Source organism: Melitaea cinxia, chromosome 20 (assembly GCF_905220565.1).
Source record: "Melitaea cinxia chromosome 20, ilMelCinx1.1, whole genome shotgun sequence".
NCBI classification, from domain to species: Eukaryota; Metazoa; Arthropoda; class Insecta; order Lepidoptera; family Nymphalidae; genus Melitaea; species Melitaea cinxia.
The window spans coordinates 11,022,408-11,044,022 of record NC_059413.1 but is presented as its reverse complement, the minus strand read 5'-3'; the positions used below and the strand labels follow the sequence as shown (position 1 = coordinate 11,044,022).

At 32.6% G+C, this 21,615-nt stretch overlaps 1 protein-coding gene across 1 annotated transcript; it reads left to right on the top strand.

Moving 5' to 3' along the window:
* The first annotated feature begins 2,086 nt into the window (after positions 1 to 2,086).
* LOC123663261 lies at positions 2,087 to 2,971 on the top strand. The gene has a single exon (XM_045597949.1). It carries the CDS (start codon positions 2,087 to 2,089, stop codon positions 2,969 to 2,971), a length of 885 nt encoding a protein of 294 aa, XP_045453905.1.
* The last annotated feature ends 18,644 nt before the right edge of the window (positions 2,972 to 21,615 follow it).

The following is a 21,615-nucleotide window of genomic DNA, read 5'->3' as shown; positions in this document are numbered from 1 at the left end:
CCATTTAAGAAGAAGCTTGCAAAGGTCAGTTTCCCTTCCTCCATAATTCCAAAGTCCCTACGTCCCATTTACCTGTGGGATCGAGCAAGCAAACAAATATACAGTCCACTAAATTTCCGCTTAGAATTTCGTATACCCGCGCCACCACCCACGTTTTACACTAATGTTTGTAGTTTTTATCATTTCTGCTTGATTGCATTCTTGTTAAATTCCAAACGCCTTCCTTATTAGTTACTAAGTAAATTGTATTATTTTTGATTAAAAGAAAAAATGATTAGAAAAAAGTTTTTTTTTCGAAATTTCCTTGGTAGTTTCAGCGGTACCGAGGCGTAACGACCTTGGTTTTTTGAGTATTTAGTTGTTTACATCGTTTTTATAACAAGGTAAATCATCTTCGTTTCCTGTGAATCAAATTTGTTAGAATCGATTAGGTTTATATATTTGATTAGTCATCGCGTCTTATTTTTTTTTAACCGACTTCCAAAAAAGGAGGAGGTTCTCAATTCGACTGTTTTTTTTTTTTTTTTTTTTTAATGTATGTTACATCAGAACTTTTGACCGGGTAGACCGATTTCGACAAATTTTGTTTTAATCGAAAGGTGGTGTGTGCCAATTGGTCCCATTTAAATTTATTTGAGATCTAACTACTACTTTTTGAGTTATATCTAATAATGCGTTTTTACTTGACGCTTTTTTTGTCGACCTACGTTGTATTATACCGCATAACTTTCTACTGGATGTACCGATTTTGATAATTCTTTTTTTGTTGGAAAGGGGATATCCCTAGTTTGGTACCGTGATAAGGAAACCAGGATCTGATGATGGGATCCCAGAGGAATCGAGGGAAACTCTCAAAAATCCGTAATAACTTTTTACTGGGTGTACCGATTTTGATAATTTTTAATTTAATCGAAAGCTGGTATTTATCATGTGGTCACATATTTTATCGAGATCTGATAACTACTTTTTGAGTAATCTTTGATAACGCGTAGTTGCTTGACTATTTTTTCGTCGATCTACGTTGTATTACTTGTCGATGTAATTGAAGTCGGTTTTTTTTTTCGTTTGCGAGCAAACACAATTATTTGAGCCAAAGTTCAACATAACGTTTAAAATATCTTTAAGTGCAAAGTTCAATTTTTATAAAAATTGTAGATTCGTTTGGTAAATAAAATAAAAATTTAGTTTTTATTGATTAAAAAAGCGTCTTCGGTGTGACTAAGCCAGTCCTGCGGTCACTTTTTAGTATGTGGACCGATTTTGGTGATTCTTTTTTTTAAACCAAAAGCTGATGGTTTTTGAGTTATCTCTAAGAATGCGTATTTATTAGACTATTTTTTCGTTTACCTACGTTGTATTCTGGTCGACGTAATTGACGTCGGCTTTTATTCGTTTGCGAGCAAACACAAGTATTCTATATATATAGAATGCGATGGTGAAGTAAATGGTTTTAGTTCAATTATTTCTATACAAAATATTATCAGGAAAAAGCTTTGTTTTTTTTTAAATTAATTCCATTTTAATAATTCACGACAAAAAAGGTCGTATACATAACTTATAAACAGTCATTGTTTACATACTGGTATTTAACAAATCTTTTTTTTTTAATAAACGACAGGCGTATCTTTTTATTTCCCTAACATAAAAAGATTTTTACGGCATAGATACTATTTATTTCCGTTTACTTAAGCTTACTTTACACAGTGTTATAAAAGATAATTTGTTATAAGTTGAATTAAAACCTCCTACGTAATTCCCAGTGCTGCTCCATTGCTGATTAACGGATATAATGATGACTCAGCATTTTGTCGAGACTTGGAACTTTAACAATCTAGAAGTCTACTGTAATTTAAACTATTCAATGGCATCTATTCGTTGGAACAGAAAGAAAAAACCCTTACTGGTCTCCATTCATAATTATCTCAAAAATACCTCTATTAATATCAGTTCACAGTTGGAAATGTTTTCATTAAACATATGGATAAGCGGAATTAATTAACAGAATTTTATAAAATCAAATATTAAAGATATCCATAATCCTAAACGTACTTTCTCTAATTTACAATTAAATTCATTTTACCGTAAGATGTCTTCAGAGAGTTACAATGGGTTCTATAAGGTTTTCACGGATGGGTCCAAAGATAGTTACGGAGGTGGGGCGGCGTTTTATGATTCTCAAATTAATTTTAAAGCCAAATTCCAAATTAACCATGATCTGTCTATAATGCACATAGAATTATTAGCTATAGCAGAGGCCTTGTCTTATATCAAATCTGTCAATGGGAATAATTTCGTCATATTTACAGATGCTAAAAGCGCATTACAACATTTAGCTCGGTGTACCTCGACTTTTCGAGGAATCCCTGTAGCTTACGATATAATAAAATTAATTTCGGAACTAAACGCCTCCACTAAATCTGTATATCTTCAATGGATCCCTTCGCATTGTGGTATTGTTGAAAATGAAATTGTTGATGAGTTTGCAAAACAAGCATGTACAGAAGGCGTTGTAGTCAATACTAAACCTTTTTATAGCGAGTGTTTATTTATCTCTAAAAAACGTTGTTTGGAATTGTGGAAGGAATATTTTGATGAAAGGTCTACCAAAAAGGGTATTTGGTACAAAACCATACAGCCTGAACCGATGAGTTCTCCTTGGATCAGCAATAGTTTAAGCAGATTAGATATAGTAATAGCCTTAAGAATGCGCTCCGGACACATCCCATTGAACAAGTTTGCTTATTTGATGAATAAAACTAATACTCCGAATTGTGAGGAGTGTGATAAAATTGAAGACGTTTATCATATTGTTATGGAATGTATCCGGAATGAACCATTACGAAATGAAATATTTATATCTCATAATATTATAAGAGAAGTCGGTGGAATAAACTGCGTCTTGGCATTCCCTTTATCCAAGGAGGCCAGGGCTCTGTATAAACTGGTTAGACTGGGTTTGAGAGTGAGATGAGCGATCATCTTCTCTCAAGACCAGTTTCTAGTTTAAGAAGACGTATAGAGTGACATAGTCGCTTTTTGTGACCAAGCTCTTTAAAATAAAGATTAAAAAAAAAAAAAGTCTACTGTAATGGTACAGATTTAAATCTATGACCGACAGATGAAGTATATTTTTTACTTTGCATATACTAACCCTAAAAAAGGTCATTTTATGTATAGTTTGATGACGGGCTGGCGAAGTGGTCACGTGGTCACGTGGGCGACCATTTTCTAGTGACTATAAATCAAAAATTTTTTTGTCGATTCTACCCCTGCTGTCAATACAGCGCATCCCTAGGGCATCTAGCTAGATTGATTATTCAATACAAAAAAAAAATAACGCTATTCGATTGTAGTAGTTTCTGAGTCAGGTCCAGATTTTGACCAAGATATTTTCTTATTGCCCTTTCTTAATTAAGTTCAATGTTAATATGGGCCAATGATTTTATTTTAATAAAATAAATAAATAATAGAATGTTCAACTTTCTGCTTCAAAATGTTATTTAACATATAAGAAATTTACAAATTCTCTGTAAATTTAGTATATGTAATAAATTAGTGTATAGTACATATATATACAATATAGTCTAATGTACTGCTTTGTACATAAATATACTTTCTGTATTTGTACAAATTTTTCAAATTAGTGGGCACAATGCACACACGTATTGTACAATTTTACTGTATCTGTACAAGCATAACGCACACATACGCAAGGGGCGCCAAAAATACTAGAAACGTTCGAGTAGTTACTAGGGTTCAAGGCGACAAACTATTGCACAACATAACTTTGAATTACATTAGACGGTTGATAATAACAATTGATTAGATGATTAAGAATACTTATCTATGAATTTTCATTTTGATTACATTTTTATACAATCATGTGTCTATCATGTTCAAACAATGTGATGTCTGATTAATAAAATGAAAATTATTTTGAAAAGTAATTTTGTTACGGCTTTGGGCAAAAAAACGTGAGCCATCATGTGACGGCTAGCAGATGTGAAACATTTAATAAACATTTATTTTATTTATTTACAAATTTTTTTTAATGCAATTTTTTTTGTAAGTACGTATGCTTTGTATGTATGAAGTATTTTTTTTTTTCTATATTTTTTGAGTAGGGAACGAAAATGCATAATGTTTGCACGCATAATGTTGAATTTACAAATTATACAGATAATTGCGCTGCTACCTTTTCAATTCATATTATCCTATATCTAAAGGTTGTCTGGAAGAGATCGCTACTAAGCGATAAGACCGCCTTTGTACATTACTATCTCTATGTGTAAATAACTGTTTTATGTAATGTTTTTTTTCCGAGTGGTGTGCAATAAAGTATATTCTATCTATCTATCTATTTTTTTTTAAATCGCGACGAGTCAATTATTATATAGTATAGTATAGTTTTTCTTTTTTTTTATATCACTAGGTCGGCAAACAAGCGTACGGCTCACCTGATGGTAAGAGATTACCGTAGCTTATAGACGCCTGCAACACCAGAAGCATCGCAAGCGCGTTGCCGACCCAATCCCCAATCCCCCCCAGCAGGAGCTCTGGTCACCTTACTCACCAACAGGAACACAATACTGTTTGAAAACAGTATTATTTTGCTGTGATCTTCTGTAAGGTCGAGATACTACCCCAGTCAGGCTGCTCCATATTTTGAGCAGGGAATTCCTGCCGTGCCCTACCTCAGTTATAGTACATATGATTATATGCGCATATATATGCATCATATAGCGTGGCGATGCGTCGCCACGGACTGTACCGCAACGCCAATGATTAGGTCTACCCTCGCCTATAGATGTTTCACATCAAAAAATGAACGGTTTAATGAAGAATAATAGCCATAACATTTTTAAAATATATAGACAGCCATTAAATTTATTTAAGTAAATTGAGAATTATTAGCAATTTTATTCATTCTGATTGAAGCTGGTTAGGGACACTTAGGGAACGAGCAAGAAGACCGGAAAATTAAATTAAAGATTAAAGAAAAAAAAGGAAACAAAAACATGGTCGACTCAAAATTATAAAATAAATTTCTTACTATCTATGTACGTATATGTATATGAACATTATTTTTTTTTAATGTCCGTGCTTTTTTAACCGACTTCAAAAAGGAGGAGGTTACTTAATTAGACCGTACATATATTTACGTTTTCTAACTAAAATGTAGAGTCAATTTGAACTTTATTGCTATTCAATAAAGATCATGTTAAATAATTCAATTAAATTCAAATAAATTCATGTTAATAATAATAATATATTAGGACGCATTTTATGTAAGTTATTAATGAATAAATTGATCTTATTCGTAGACCGCATTTTAATTTAATTTACATACAGTAAAAATGGTATTAAGTAGCTATTTCACATTACCTATTATATTGTTGCGGAGGCGTTAACAATGGAAAATTCCCGTTTTTAAACTATCGAATCCAAATTTGGTACGATTCTCCTAAATGTGATGTAGGAATGATCGATGAGCGGATTTTAGGATAACTCATGCCCTATAAGGATTACGGGGGTGGGCGTTAACAATGAACATTTTTAATGTATGTAGCTCCGAAACTACTGAACAAATTTTTATGAAATTTTTTAGTATTTGTAATTTGGTTACTTGGGAGATACGGTAGTTTTTATCTTAATTGGACCCGATAGGTGGCCTTGCTATTGGTATGTAACTCCGAAACTACTGACACAATGTTTATCAAATATTGTACGCATCTATAATTTTGTCCAACTTGGGAGGTAGGGTAGTTTTTATCTCAATCGGACCTGGTAGGTGGCGCTGCTATCAGTATGTAACTCCGAAACTACATAAAAATAGTAGTCCTTCTGTGCCAGGTTGTTGTGTCCCAGGCCGCCGGTAGTTAAGGTTCCAGGCTGAGGAACCTCATCACAATGCGGGCCGTTTCAAACAACACTGCCTTTTGAATCCGACCCTTGATCCAACAGTCGAGAGCTTCTTATCTTAAGGTGTTGGTGAAACCCCTCGCTAATAGACCATTATTATTATTGTTATTATTAAATGTATCTACGAATACTTTCTTAATTTTTTAAACGCAAATAACATTAAATTATGATAGATTTTATATTTTTAGTGCATAGCTTCAGCGCTAGTTCGATTCACAATTTACCGGTTTTTCTTATACTTTACACTAGGAAATCGACTTTGTATCGCAAGAGGTTAAAGTATAATCATCCGTTATATCTATTAAGTATACAAATCGCAATCATATAAGAATGACTTGCACTTTTAAAATAATGACTCTTCAATTTTATAATAACTGGTCAAAAATAAAATAATTTCGGTAGGGGAAAAAAATAGTTATGCAAGAAACTAAGGAGATTATACGATAATTAAATTATATTTTCTGCTCTGTTTTTAAAACCCTACGCAAAAAAGGAGAGTTGTTGAGTTTCACACCAATGTTTGTCTGTTTCTGTCTCTGGAAGCGTAGCTTTTCAAAGTGATGGACCGATTTCGATGTGGTTCTCTATGTAAAAGCGAGTATACATGCGGTGGTTCTTAGTCAAGTTTGGTAAATATGTATATATTTGACAAATATTAGCATATATTAGCACATATATCATAGCATTTTCGTCATAAAAAAGGATTATTTTTTATTTTCGCCTGATTATTCAACTAAACCCTTCACATGATACAGTATAAACGCTAAAACAACAGTTGACCTTACTGATAGAATTTATCTATAATCTATACAAATAAATAAAATTGGAGTGTCTGTTTGTAATATTAAAATAACCGCTTTTTACTAACTACCAAAATATATTTTTTTACAATTTTTGCTTTTTTTATTTTTTATTTCACTAGTTCGGCAAACAAGCATACGGCTCACACGATGGTAAGAGATTACCGTAGCTTATAGACGCCTGCAACACCAGAAGCATCGCAAGCGTGTTGCCGACCCATTACTTGTTTGTCTGTCTGTCTGTTTGTTCCGACTAATCTCTGAAACGGCTGGATCGATTTTGACATGACTTTCACTAGCAGATAGCTGATGTAATAAGAGGTAACTTGGGCTACTTTTATTTTAGAATGATTTTTTTATATTCCACGCAGACGAAGTCGCGGGCACAACTAGTAGACATATAATATTTACGCAAATAAAATAAGTAAAATATTAATTCTTAGAAGTAGTTAACAAAAAAACCTCTACAAGATGAGAAGAACTTTATTCTCAAAGTAGTTCTGTATTTTTTTACAATAAAATTAAAACAAGTTACATACTTGACTTAAAAACACCCAGACCACGGCAAACACCTGTATGACCAATACAAATGTTTGTCATGTGTGGGGATCTTTCCCGCAACCGCCAGCGCAACAGGTACAATCTATGGCTGTAACCGCTGCGCCAACGCGGCGTCGCGCGTGCCTCTGAGAGCACGTTAAGCCGTCGATCCCGGTTGTTATCATGTACACCTGATAGCGATCGTTACTCATAGTAGGGAATATATCCGCCAACCCGCATTGGAGCAGCGTGGTGGACTAAGCTCTGATCCTTCTCCTACATGGGGAAAGAGGCCTATGCCCAGTATTGGGATATTACAGGCTGAAGCGTAGATACTTGACTTAAGACTTACCTACCTAGAGAATAAAAATTAATATAAAAAAAAAACGTGAATAAAAAAATATTTTATCTACTACTTAATTAAACGTATCAGTTAAAAAACAAAAAAAAAACTTATTGATTCATTACATTCATATAGTCCTAGCGCCGTAATGAATCTAATAGTTTCAAGGAGTCTTTATTGAGATATATTTGTAGGGCGCTTGACCTCATTGCATTGAGCAAGGAGATCTGATGTGTATTGAATATAGTCAATGATTATTTTCAGTATAAAGCCCTACGACCAGCTAGAGATTTTCCTCGATCACGTGCGCAAAGAAGTACAATGTTTTTTCTTTCTTCTTTAATTATAATCTATATTTCTTCGATTTCAATATTGTTAATCAATTTATAATCAATTCTGAAAATTCATCATTTTTAACCCCCGACGCAAAAAGAGGGGTGTTATAAGTTAGACGTGTCTGTCTGACTGTTTCTCTGTCTGTGGCTCCGTAGCTTGCGAACGGATGAAACGATTTCAATTTAGTTTTTTTTTTGTATGAAAGGTAAGTTACGGGCGAGTGTTTTTAGATATGTTTGATGAAAATCGGTTGAGTCGTTTAAAAGTTGTGGGGGTGAAAATGGGGAAGAATAACCGAATGTCTGCAAATATAATCTAGTGGGGTCTCAAATGAAAGCGCATCACGTGCATATTACAAAATAATGTGTTCAATGAAAATCGGTTGAGCCCTGAGAAAATCTCTGGGGGTAAAAGTGGGGAAAATACCCAATATCTGCAAATATCCCCAACGCGATGTATTTTTTTAGAATTACTAATACTCGTACATACTTAGGTAGGTACTTTAAGATTGGGTTTCTTTAATTATTTTTTACTTTTTAAAGGTAACTCAGGTTATTGTGTCGGGGTTTTTTTTTTAATTTTTAATTTAATATATTAATTAGTTTAGATGAAAAATTACTACTAGTTGATTCAGTTTCTAAATAAGTACGAGAGCGATAAAAATTAGTTGTAATTTGAAAGCTGCTTCATTTCGGGTTGGCGGATATATTACCTACGAGTAACGATCGCTATCATGTGTATATGGTAACAAATGAGACCGATAGCTTAACGTGCTCTCCGAGATATCATGAGGGAGAGGAAAGAAATATTTGTATAAATACGAATATCCATCCCGATCGGGAATCGAAGCCGCAAACCGTCGATGTTTAGCCGTGTACACGGTGCACGCACCACTAGACCAGAGCGGTTGTATCTCACTTCAACTACTTAAAAATCGGTCTAAATTTATAGAGTGTCCAAAAATATATCTTACACCTGTAAATTTCTTTATGTATGTATATTGTTTTATGGTTTAGCATTTGTTGTTTTTGAGAACTGAAATTTAATCCTAGGTGCTATATATAGTACTTTAGTGTGTTATTAGTATTGTGAAGCTATATAGTAGGTACATATCGAAACACGTGTTTCACATGATGTCGTTTGAGTTTATGAGGCAACTGGGTCAAAGACATGCAGTTTCGAAGGTTGTTTCAGAAGAAAAATGCGTTGGGCATCAAAAAGATGCATAGATAGCACGCATATAAAATATACATGTGCAATTTTAGTATTGTGCCTAATTATGAAACAGCCAGAAAATTTATTAATGGTGCATGTAAAAAAATACATGTTTTTAACCGACTTCCAAAAAAGGGGGAGGTTCTCAATTCGAGTGTATTTCTTTTTATTTTTTTTATGTATGTTATATCAGAACTTTTGACCGGGTGGACCGATTTCGACAAAAATCTTTTTAATCGAAAGGTGGTGTGAATCAATTGGTCCCATTTAAATTTATTTGAGATCTAACCACTACTTTTCGAGTAATATCTAATAATGCGTTTTTACTTCACGCTTTTTTCGTCGACCTACGTTGTATTTTACCACATAACTTTTTACTGGATGTACCGATTTTGATAATTCTTTTTTTGTTGGAAAGGAGATATTCCTACCTACCATGATAAGGAAACCAGGATTTGATGATGAGATCCCAGAGAAATCGAGGGAAACTTTTGAAAATCCGCATAACTTTTAACTGGGCGTACCGATTTTGATAATTTTTAATTTAATTAAAAGTTGATGTTTATCATGTGGTCACATTTAAATTTTATCGAGATCTGATAACTACTTTTTGAGTAATCTTTGATAACGCGTATTTACTTGACTATTTTTTCATCTACCTACGTTGTAATACTTATCGATACAATTTAAGTCGGTTTTTTTTCGTTTGCCTGCAAACACGATTATTTAAGGTTTATTCAATACATATGAAGTGTAAATAATATATTAAAAATCATAATAATAAATCTATTAATATAGTCTTATAAAAGGACGTGTGAATTGTTTTTTACTAAATAATAATGCGAAGATATTACCGAGGTATTGCACCAAAACTTTCTTTGAGTTACAATTTTTAAATGCTCTACATAATTTTAACAGTAATAATTATTAATATTGTTATTAGAAACCTTCGTCACTTAAGCACATATGTAATAGTAAAAACATTTACTTCGATAAATAGAATGAGTACCACGGAATTTTCTTACAGGTAATGAGTTTATATATATATATATATATATATATATATATATATATATATATATATATATATATATATATATATATATATATATGTATGTATATGTATATTTAGGTTCACAAATTGAATGATACAATACAAGAAAGTTTATGCATGTAACAATTTGAAAGGTCCACAATGTTCATTTTTATTACAGTGAACACAGCATATACACACTAAACCAAAAACTAAAAGCATTCTCAGCTAAACTAGGAAGACCAGCTGGTCTAAGGCACTATAGTGCCTTAGCAGTCAGCGTCACACACCCAAGGTCTTTTCGTTTTAGTTCCGTTTAGTTTACATCGATAAACATTAAAAATTGAGAAAAAATTAACCAAAAATAAATAGTAATACGCAACAAATCGCTGCCTCGTCTTAAGCTGCGTAATGCACGCATTTTTGTCAATATGTTATATATCATCATATGTTTTGGTCATTCATTACTGAAAAGTACGCTTTTTTGAAAATATCATTCATAATATTACATGAGTAGTTTGTGGTAAAACCATAGATGTTGTTGTTTGGTTTCATTTATTCGTTGTTTTTATCTTAAAGAGGGAATTACTTTAAATGAATCACCATCATATTATTTACTATTGCGCCGCTCACGTTGTCACGTGGCTCTGTGTGCGTATTCTTGTGCATTTGTAGGCTTATTGTATTACATTGATTCAGTTCTTTTACATAAATACAATCAATCAAATTAAAAATTGATAAGAAATTTCAATAAAAAAATTATTTAACATATTAATATTGGATTTCAGCTAAAGTAACATATTTGTTGATACTGCATTTTAATCTAATATTATAATTGTCTAACAGTTCTGTGTTCTGTTGTTTGCAGTGGACTGCGATAGGCTGAAGTGAAAAGTTCTTAATTGCTGCCTTATATTTACTATGATATGTAGTATATGCTTTGTATGATTTGTAATATTATATGAAATCAGCTTGAAAACTTCTGGAATTAGCTTTTTAATTAAGATAGGCTATAAAATAGCTTAAGTAATAATATATTCAGCCCAAGTGAACTTGCGGACATCCTCTAGAGCGAAATAAGAAATTTAAATAGAGATAAAACATTGAAAATACATTTAATCGTTCCTCCAGTATTGCATTTCTATTTTATCTTTTATTTTACTTAGCGTGGTCGTATTCTATGAATATTTAAAAATAGATACATAGTCTGTGGAATGTTTGTTTTACGAAACGTGTTATTTTAACTACGAAAAAATTACAAGTAAATAATTAATTCTAAGCCGATTTCGGCAACAGCAACTTCTACTATCAATAGTATTGAGTACCCTTTCGTGTGGCTCTCAAGTGATTTCAGTAGCAAAGCTTGTTAAAAAATAAATAAATGTCTAATAACATACAAATGTTCGACCAAATTATTCAAACCAATTAGTTAATTAACAAGGTTATGCTAACGCTAATAGAACGAGAGAACGTCATATATATAAATTATGTGACACTAGACATCTCTTTGAACTTATTAATCGTAGTGTGGTCATTGCCATTGTAGCCGTTATTCTTGTCATTGTTCTAGTTAACATCGTCTTTTCCAATATCGTCTCATCATCACTAATCTACGTTTGTCGTTGTTGTTATATTTGCTGTTCATCATTGTTGTTGTTGCCCCCAGCTAGACATAGGCCTCAAGTATGAAACAACCATTTAGTTTCTTAGGGTCATGAGTCGCTAGAAATTTTGCATGAGTTAAGTTATAATGGTAGTTGTGAACTTTTTTGAACCAAATAATAAATAAATAAATAATAAATAAGCGCTTCACACTAAGCGGCCCCTAGTAGGATTATCTCTTGTATTGGGGGTCCGGAAATACATACAATATTAACACAACACACGCCCAGACCACGACAAATATATGTGTGGCCAATACAAACGTTTATCATGTGCGGGGATCGAACCCGCAATCGCCAGCGCAACAGTCACAAACCAGTGCTGTGACCGTTGCGCTAACGCGTCACTTTTAAAATATTAATCGCAGTAAGACCAGTAGAATCCAAAGTGTTCGTAATGACTGTGAAAGCTTAAAAACTTATATCGAACATATACTCGTATTAGCTGCATTATTAATCAAAATTCTATTATTGCATAAAATAAATGAAGCATAATAAGTCATTGTTTTTTCATAAGCTGCATATATCGTCTTGTTTTGTAATAATTTTTATTGTTTACCTCACAGGCTCGTCATAGGTTTATTTCTGCGGTAATTCTGAAAATATTGTTTTTGTTCTTTGTTATAGTTGTTTTCGATTTGTCTTTTTATACATATGTTATTATTATTAAGTTGAAGAGTTTGATTGTACCGGGTGCCGCAAAACTACCGTTAGGGTTTGAATGTTTAATAACTTTTAAATTAATTTATATTTTTTATTTTTATTTTAGAATTTTGTTTAGAAAACTTGGGGAATTTTAAATGGAACAAATACAAAACAGAACACATACCGACAAAAAGCAGAAGAAGATCGCGATTTCATTAACAATTTGATAATGAGCGATGAAGCCCATTTCCATTTAAATTTTTCCGTAAACAAGCAAAATTCTAGGATATGGCCTACAGAGAATCCAAGAATAGTTCATGAACAACAATTCTGTTTGGTGCGGAGTATCCTCAGTTACGGTAAATGGTTTTGAATATCGAACGACGCTGGACGATTTCTAGTAGTAGTTTTGCGCCACCGCTATTTTGTATTTATTGATTTAACAAAAACATTTTTGTGTTAGACAATTTTTTAAATATGAATGTAATACGTTATAAAATTTTATAAAACTATTTAAAAAAAATTAATGAACATTTATGTAATTATTGAATTCATAATATGTCATATTTTAATTTTTTTCGTAATCTATACTAGTATTATAAAGAGGTAAAGTTTATAACTTTGTTTGTATGTAGGGGGTAATCTTCGCAAATACTGATCCAATCCTGAAAATTCTTTCATTAACAGAAAGCTACACTATTCAGGAGTGAAAGATGGCGTTGGAGCAACATATTATATAATATATTATATCATTGTTAATATAATAATAATTAACGCCCAACGAAGTGAGCACGGGTCGGCTAGTGTGTTATATTTTAGACACATCTAGATACATTGCATATAAAACTTTACGATAAACTTTTTTTTATCATCACGTAATTTCACATTATCTGGTAGACATTATATTTCTATACGAAACCTGTAAATACAAATATTGCAGTTTATTAGTTAGAGACACTAATATGCTCACAAATCCGTGGCTTATACAGAAGATAAACATTCAGCAACTGGTAAAACTGTAAATTATTGTTATTATAATGTACCTTATCACTACTATAAAATATGAAGAAACTGCCAAAGGAATCACTGAAATGCCATACGATGATTAATAACAATAACTAAACTATAAATAACACTCAATGCAATATATATATATATATATATATATATATATATATATATATGTATATATATATTCATATATAAGTAGTTATAAATAAAATAGCAAAGGGCATCGTACTATTATTTTCTTCTAACTATGTAACGTGAAGTATGAATAAGTAATTGTATTATAGACGCGATAAGGTGTATTATTAAAACAAATACGGTACTTTAAGTTAAATTATTCGTGTGACGCCAGTGCGTTTACCTGTCTCACGTGTAGACACATCAACGGTTAGAATAGTTTATATTTTGCTATATCTATCTGGATGTTATGTAAGTGTAAGTGTTCCTCTGTATGCAATGTCTATAAAATGTTGTAATATAAACAATATTGGTACACTATCTGGGCGACGCGGATTCACCCGCGTTGATTTGAGGAAAAAATTAACTTTCTTTCTTTTTAAAGCATACCAAACCGTCCTTTTTAATTAGTTAATTTTTTTTTAGTTTTGGATGCCGGTAAAGCAATAAATTATCTATAAAATGATGTGCAATTTATGTGGAACAATTATGAGGTTTTTTATCTAAAAAGGTAGGCAAACACTGGCTTAATATATATAATTATATATATATATATATCTGTCTGATATATATATATATATATATATATATATATATATATATCAGACAGTTACTGAGAAAATCGGAGACTATGATTTTGGCAGTAAACTCAAGTGGCTCCCAATTCGCCTTCGTAGGAATACCCACGTACTTACTCTACTGTGTTCTTTTTAATCCTAATGCCTTTCATTACCTTAAAGAACGGTTTACGTTTCTTCGCAATTCCCATGAACGTTCCCTTACGTTGAATCCAATTTGCTTCTGAAAATTCCTACCCATTCTACTTCCTTCTACTCCAATTCTTTTACCGTTAATAGTGTCCGTCTGTGAAATTCTCTTCCGCTTTCAATAAGACAAGCTCCTACGCAAGCTTGTTTTAAGAAACGCCTTAAAAAGTATTATACGTCGCTCATTAAGTCATAACTGTCGTGATTTGTAGTTTACTTTATATGTACATATGTATGTATTTATTTATATATGTGTATGTATATGTGTTTAATATATTATATACTAAAATATTTACTTATTTATATATAAGTTTTTTATATTTATGTAAGTCTATTATATCGTAGTTTATATCTACGTATGTCTGATAAATGCCTCGTATTTTAGTTAGTTACGTTATTTATTATTGATTTTTCCTCCTTAATATGTGCACACTTCTAACCGTTGCTACTGTATCAAAGGTTATCTGGAAGAAATCGCTATTTAGCGATAAGATCGCCTTTGTACATCTTGTATTGTATCTTTCTTTATATGTGTCTGTATTTTGGTGTACATTAAGAATAAATAAATAAATGTAGCCTATCTTTCAAGTTGGATCAAACTGCACACGGTGTGAAAATTTGATTTAAATCGGTTAAGTAGGTAGTTTACGAGTCCATCGCGGGCAGCATAATTTATATATATTAAGATATTCCTATACCTTTAATAATTTTTGATTTGAGTTTACAAGTATCTACAACATAAAATGTTTACAGAGATCATATTTTGTTCTATAAGAACTTTTAACTCAAGGCAATTCCTAAAAAAATATCTAAAAAAAGTAATGCAAGTATATTTTTTAACATTGTATTAAATTGAACTAAGCTTAAAATTTTATTTACCCGATACAATAAAACATGTCAGGTCTTTGAGAGACTGAACATCGACCACGAAAACAAAATAAGACTATTTTAAAAGTGTAATGATATACCTATACTACAACATGCAACAAACGCCTATTGTTAAAATGTATCAAGTGAATCTAGCCGAATATTTTCAAGTTTACATCGTTTTTTATCATCCATTGCGGGTTTTGTAAAAAAAATAAATTACCTATTATTTATAGCGAAGCAGCAGTCTAAATCGTGCAATGCTATGTCACGTGGCGATTATAATTTTATAAATCGAACTCAGAAATTACACGAGACCTGCGACCTCTTCTATTCTGAGAGGTGTAGAACAGTCGAGTGGAAAAGTCATATGTAACAAGTAATATGTGAAAAGTATATTTTGAAGTTTATTTCTTAAATAATAGTGTTTGCAGGCAAACGAAAAAAAGCCGTCTTCAATTACATAGACAAGTAATACAACACAGGTAGATGAAAAAATAATTAAGTAATGCGTGTAGAAGATTACTCAAAAATTAGTTATCAGATCTCGATTACATTTAAGTCAGACTCATTTGTTTTCCATTAAAAAAAGAATCATCAAAATCGGTATACTCAGTGTATAGTTATGTGTTATAATACAACGTAGGTCGACGAAAAAGTCAAGTAAATACGCTTTATTAGACATAACTCAAAAAATACTTGTTAGATCTCAATTTAATTTAAATGGGACCACATAACACTCACCACATTTGATTTCAAAGCAAACGATTGTACCTTAGACCACACGACTGAAGTTGAACTTACAAACGTAACTCTCTCTCTTTCTATCTTCACTAACTTGTATCTCCCTCTCAACTTCCGTTCGCCTCGCCCGATCATACTTTTCGTAACGCTCTCGTCACGCATTCACCAGCTTACTCCCCAAGCCAAGCGTGCGTAAAAAAGTTTTACGTTTACGCTAAGCAGTGACGCTGAGTGACGTTTTACACGGCTTTTATGCTGAGCTTTTTAGCTGTTTATACATAAATTTACAGGAATCTATAATAGTATAGGGTAAATACGGGTTCTAAAGGTGAAAAATTAAGGTTTAATACTTATTTATAGACTTTAAATTTTTGTTTTTTAATTTTAATTTTTTTTCGAGATAAAAATTATGGAATTATAAAAAAAATTAATAAGATATTTTTTCTGTATGTTGAAATTTATTGATTTCAAAAAGAATTTCTTTTATTTTTTGCCCTTTATTAAGTGGCAGTTATTTTTTTATCTCACACAGAAAACAAATTGAGAGTTGAGTTGAGACTTTCGCGCGCATCTGCCCAGTCTCTGTGAAGAGGGCAATCACATTGCACGATTAGTAAAATAATGTCAATGCTGTATACTTTGTTAGATTTATCATACAGTTGTGATGTGATCTCTTTCCATTCTTATCAAATATACCGTATCTGTTGAGCCTTGAAATCATTCATTTTTCGGTCGACTTTGCAATCCCTTGATGGAAATAGAATAATAGATGAATTCGTAAACTTTTTTAGGGTCAGTACCATTCACTGCTTGACAGTTGATAGATAACTTATGTTATCGTTTTTAAATAAACTTGAAATTATTTTTTGTTATCAAGTATTAATATTTTTGGTCTGTGGAAGTGCGAATTGAACACTTTAGGACGAATAATTTTATACAATTTTTTTTATTGATTTTGATAAAAATAAGAAAATTTGTTTTAAAATGTATTGCTACCTAAATTTTGGTATTAGGTATTATTTTAGTAAAAATGTTATCACCTTGCAGAATACATAGCAACTAAGTAATGGAATATTACCAAGTAGGATTTAAATTTTATATGATAACTTTGATGTTGGGTGTGTAATTATTTTAAAATTTAAAGTTTACTAAGAGCACTAGCTGTACCCTACGGCGTCACACGCGTTTTTTGAGGAAAAAAACAAAAAAAAAAAAACTTTTTAGCATTTTAATATTAGTATAGGTGTGCTTTGTCAATTGATACAATAAAACAATAAGGAATTTAGGTTTTAATACATTAATTATTATTCGACCGATTTGAGAAAAAAAACTATTATGGTTAAACGTAATTTTATCGGTACATGTTTGACAAAACAACTCGCAACGGCTTATAAGATTAAGAAACAAGAAATGCATATGTATAAGTTTTGATTTTTAAGTAATTTAGAATTGCGTTTTCTGATCACGATAATATATTTAGACCTAGGTACGCCTGTGTCAAAATGATGTTTTAGTTTGTTTGTGACTAATGTTTCGGGAGCCGTAATCGTAATCATGAGCTAAGTCTTATACTAACAAATGGCGAGCCGGTTTTTTGTTCGGTTACTCTGCGAAAACTACTGAACCGATTGAATAATATACCATAAGATGCAGCGTATTTTGGAGAAGGTTTCAGTACAAAATGTGTTGGTGATTATTTTTCGTGTAAAATAATATGGACGGGCAGAAGTCGCTAGTGTAAATAATATTTAGGCTATACAGATGTTTGTCATTGTATAGACCTAGAGGTGTGTGTTAGTGTTGTATGTTGTCTGATCCCTAGCACAGGAATTTGTCTTACTTAAAGCCGTTGAGTATGTGGCTTTTTATTGATAGCAAGTTGTACCTGCTGCTTTCGTCGTGATTGCAAATTTTAAATTTCATTTTCTAATTGTACTAATTTCGCGGATATATTTATAAAAAGTTCGTGTGTTCCGACATACGACTGGAGTTTACTCCCTCAGATCGACTGTCTAAATAGGCACAAAAAAGGCTTACTAGTCGAAAAAAAAAAATTAATACCATATCGAACGGTGAATAAACGAATCAAATAACGCCATCTATCGGATCGCAGCTGGCATTAACAAAAACGTAACGAGGTCATTCGTTCAGTAGATTTTTTTCCTCATTTTTTTATACCGTTCTTATATGAAAATCGATTTTTAAGAAGTAAACTCCAATAAACTGCAAAAGCAAAGTAAATTGCAAAAAAAATATACCTTTTACTAGGTTATACGCAAATAAAGAAGAAAAAATTAGCTAAAAAAAATTAAGACATTATAACAAATATTTAGCATTAGACCACATCTTAGTTTTACAGTCAAAGGACAAAGTCAATCTGTGGTTATATTTCTAACGAATTGCCTATAAGATAATGTATTATGCATGTTTAAAAAACATACAGGTAATTTAAGGCCAGTGGTTGTTGTTTAAAAAAAAAAAAACAGCGGGTTAGAAAGTAATGTCTATTTAAAAATATTCCAAACTAGCAACCCACCCCGGCTTCGCACGGTCGCAAAAACTATCAGTGTTCCTCTACTATAATATGCATGTATTATACATATAAACCTTCCTCTGGAATCACTCTATTTACTGAAGAAAACCGCATCAAAATCCGCTGCGTACTTTTAAAGATCTAAGCACACAGACAGCGGGAAGCGACTTTGTTTTATACTATGTGATGATGCATATGGTTATTAATGATTAAACATATTGAACGCTACGGTCTAACTATAAATAAGGTGTTTAGTCACGTCTCTAAATTTCTTGTTTGTTTTGCAAAATACGGGGCGCATGTACAAAACTGTATGTGGTTATTCTCAAAGAATGTTTTTACTGTAGGTACTTATTTAGACTTGTTTACTTTTGCGCTTTTGGGAAATCCCTTTAACTTTCAACTTTTGATTGCAATTTGTGTTATTTATAGTTATAGCGGCCACGATGCATTTATGTATGTAGAACAATTAAATATTTAAATATAATGAATCATTCACGCACATAACTTTCGAACTACTACGCCAAATTGTACAATTCCGTTTGTTGCCGTCAAAGGTAAGGTTTGTATAAAAGAATAATTGTGTTTGCTCGCAAACGAAAAAAAACCGACTTCAATTCCATCGACGAGTAATACAACGTAGATCGACGAAAAAATAGTCAAGTAACTATGCGTTATCAAAGATTACTCAAAAAGTGGTTATCAGATCTCAATAAAATTTATATGTGACCACATGATAAATATCAGCTTTCGATTAAATTAAAAATTATCAAAATCGGTACACCCGGTAAAAAGTTATTGCGGATTTTTAAGAGTTTCCCTTTATTTCTCTGGGATCCTATCATCAGATCCTGGTTTCCATCCATGGTTATCATGGTATCAAACTAGAGATATCCTATATATATATATATATATATATATATATATATATATATATATTTGTAACAAAAAAATAATTATCAAAATGGGTACATCCAGTAGAAAGTTATGCGGTATAATACAACGTAGGTCGACGAAAAAAGCGTCAAGTAAAAACGCATTATTAGATATAACTCGAAAAGTAGTTGTCAGATCTCAAATAAATTTAAATGGGACCAAACGACACACACCACCTTTCGATCAAAAGAAAATTTGTCGAAATCGCTCCACCCAGTCAAAAGTTCTGAAGTAACATACATTAAAAAAAAAAAATACAGTTGCATTGAGACCCACCTCCTTTTTTGGAAGTCGATTAAAGATAAATGAAAATCCCAAAAAGTATAGCGATACGACATTCACCGAGTCAGGTAATGTTTAGTAAAATTTTGTTTACCTATTATGAAGTAACTAGCAATGTTCACATACACAGCCTTTTATTAATGTATTAATAGGGTTTGCATTCGCATTAATTACAGCAACGAACAAAACGGCCACTCTTTCTATGACATACGCAGATACGCAGTTTGGAAATACGTTTGGATGACCGTTGCTCCTGCGGATTTGACTTCTCTCGTTTGAAACATTTTTATTAGACAAAGTACGCAGCTGGCCTGATGGGATGATACTATAAAGAGCTATAAAGCACTCAGCCTCTACGCACGAAACCTCATTTTTGATTTTTTTTAGATACGCGGTAGTCAGCTCAGTCAAATCAGCATATTGCAGTCCACTGCTGGACATAGGCCTCCCTAAGTTCGCGCCAGATATCCCGGTTTTCCGCAATCCTCATCCAGCCTACACCGGCAATCTTACGTAGATCGTCGGTTTAACGGGCCGGAGGACGTCCCACACTGCGTTTGCCAAGACGCGGTCTCCACTCTAGGACTCGTCTGCTCCAACAGCCATCGGTCCTGCGACACAGATGAGCAGCCCACTGCCACTTCAACTTACTAATTCTGTGGGCTATGTCGGTTACTTTCGTTCTCTCGCGGATAGTCTCATTTCTAATCCTATCTTTGAGAGAAACCCCAAGCATAGCCCGTTCCTTTGCACGTTGAGCGATTTTAAATTTGTGGACCAGTCCCTTCGTCAGTGTCCACGTCTCGGCTCCGTATGTTAACACAGGCAGGACGCATTGCTCCAAGACTTTTGTCTTCAAGCATTGCGGAATCTTCGAAGTGCAGACTCGACGAAGCCTGCCAAACGCCGCCCAGCCCAACCGAATCCTCCTATCGGCCTCCTTCTCGAAGTTGTTGTGGCCTAGTTGGATAGTATGGCCTAGGTAAATATAATCCTGAACAACTTCGAGAAGGGTACCATCGACCGATAAACATAACAAACAATTTTTAAACACAACTTTCGTTTTGTCCAAGATACACAGTATAGGTACGCGGTAGTATCAGGTCTTACGTAAGTTTTTACGTAGCGAGCTTAACTAGCGCCCGGGGCACAATACCTTTTTATCGTTCCCCCCCTCATCCTATGTCCAGCAATTTTGTGTTTTCGGACCATTTGGCGCCCCTTTGTGAGTAGCGGCTGGGGCATGATGCCCACTTTGCCCACCCCTCGCTACCCCACTATATCAAGTGTTACGCGCTATTGCATATTACCGACGATAAATTAATTACCACCAGTAGTCTTTATTACAAAGCAAATACCATTTCTCATATGTATGAAGGTGATGGTAAATACTGTACTACAAATATTTTTGTAGTAGTATTTCATGTCGTTGATCTCATTACGGAAATTCGCAATTGTGATTGATCAAAGATGCAAGAAAATGATTTCGTTTGAAGTTAATATTGAAAAAATTAACGTTATTCATTAATCGCATAAAAATATTCACTGTACACATTTTTAATTCATTCTCAAATAAACTTATTTATTTTATTTGTATTAGAAGACACAAAAAAAAAACGATATTCGATTGCTCTTCGATTTATGATTTCTGATAAGTCATATAATAAACGCGAATGTTTGTGATGAAAGGATTTTAGTCACACATTCAAAAAAAACTCGATCGGATTGTAATGAAACTTGTGACATAGACAGCTGGACTTTAGTAATTATGATGATTATCGTGTACGAATTAGTCTTATGGTTGTA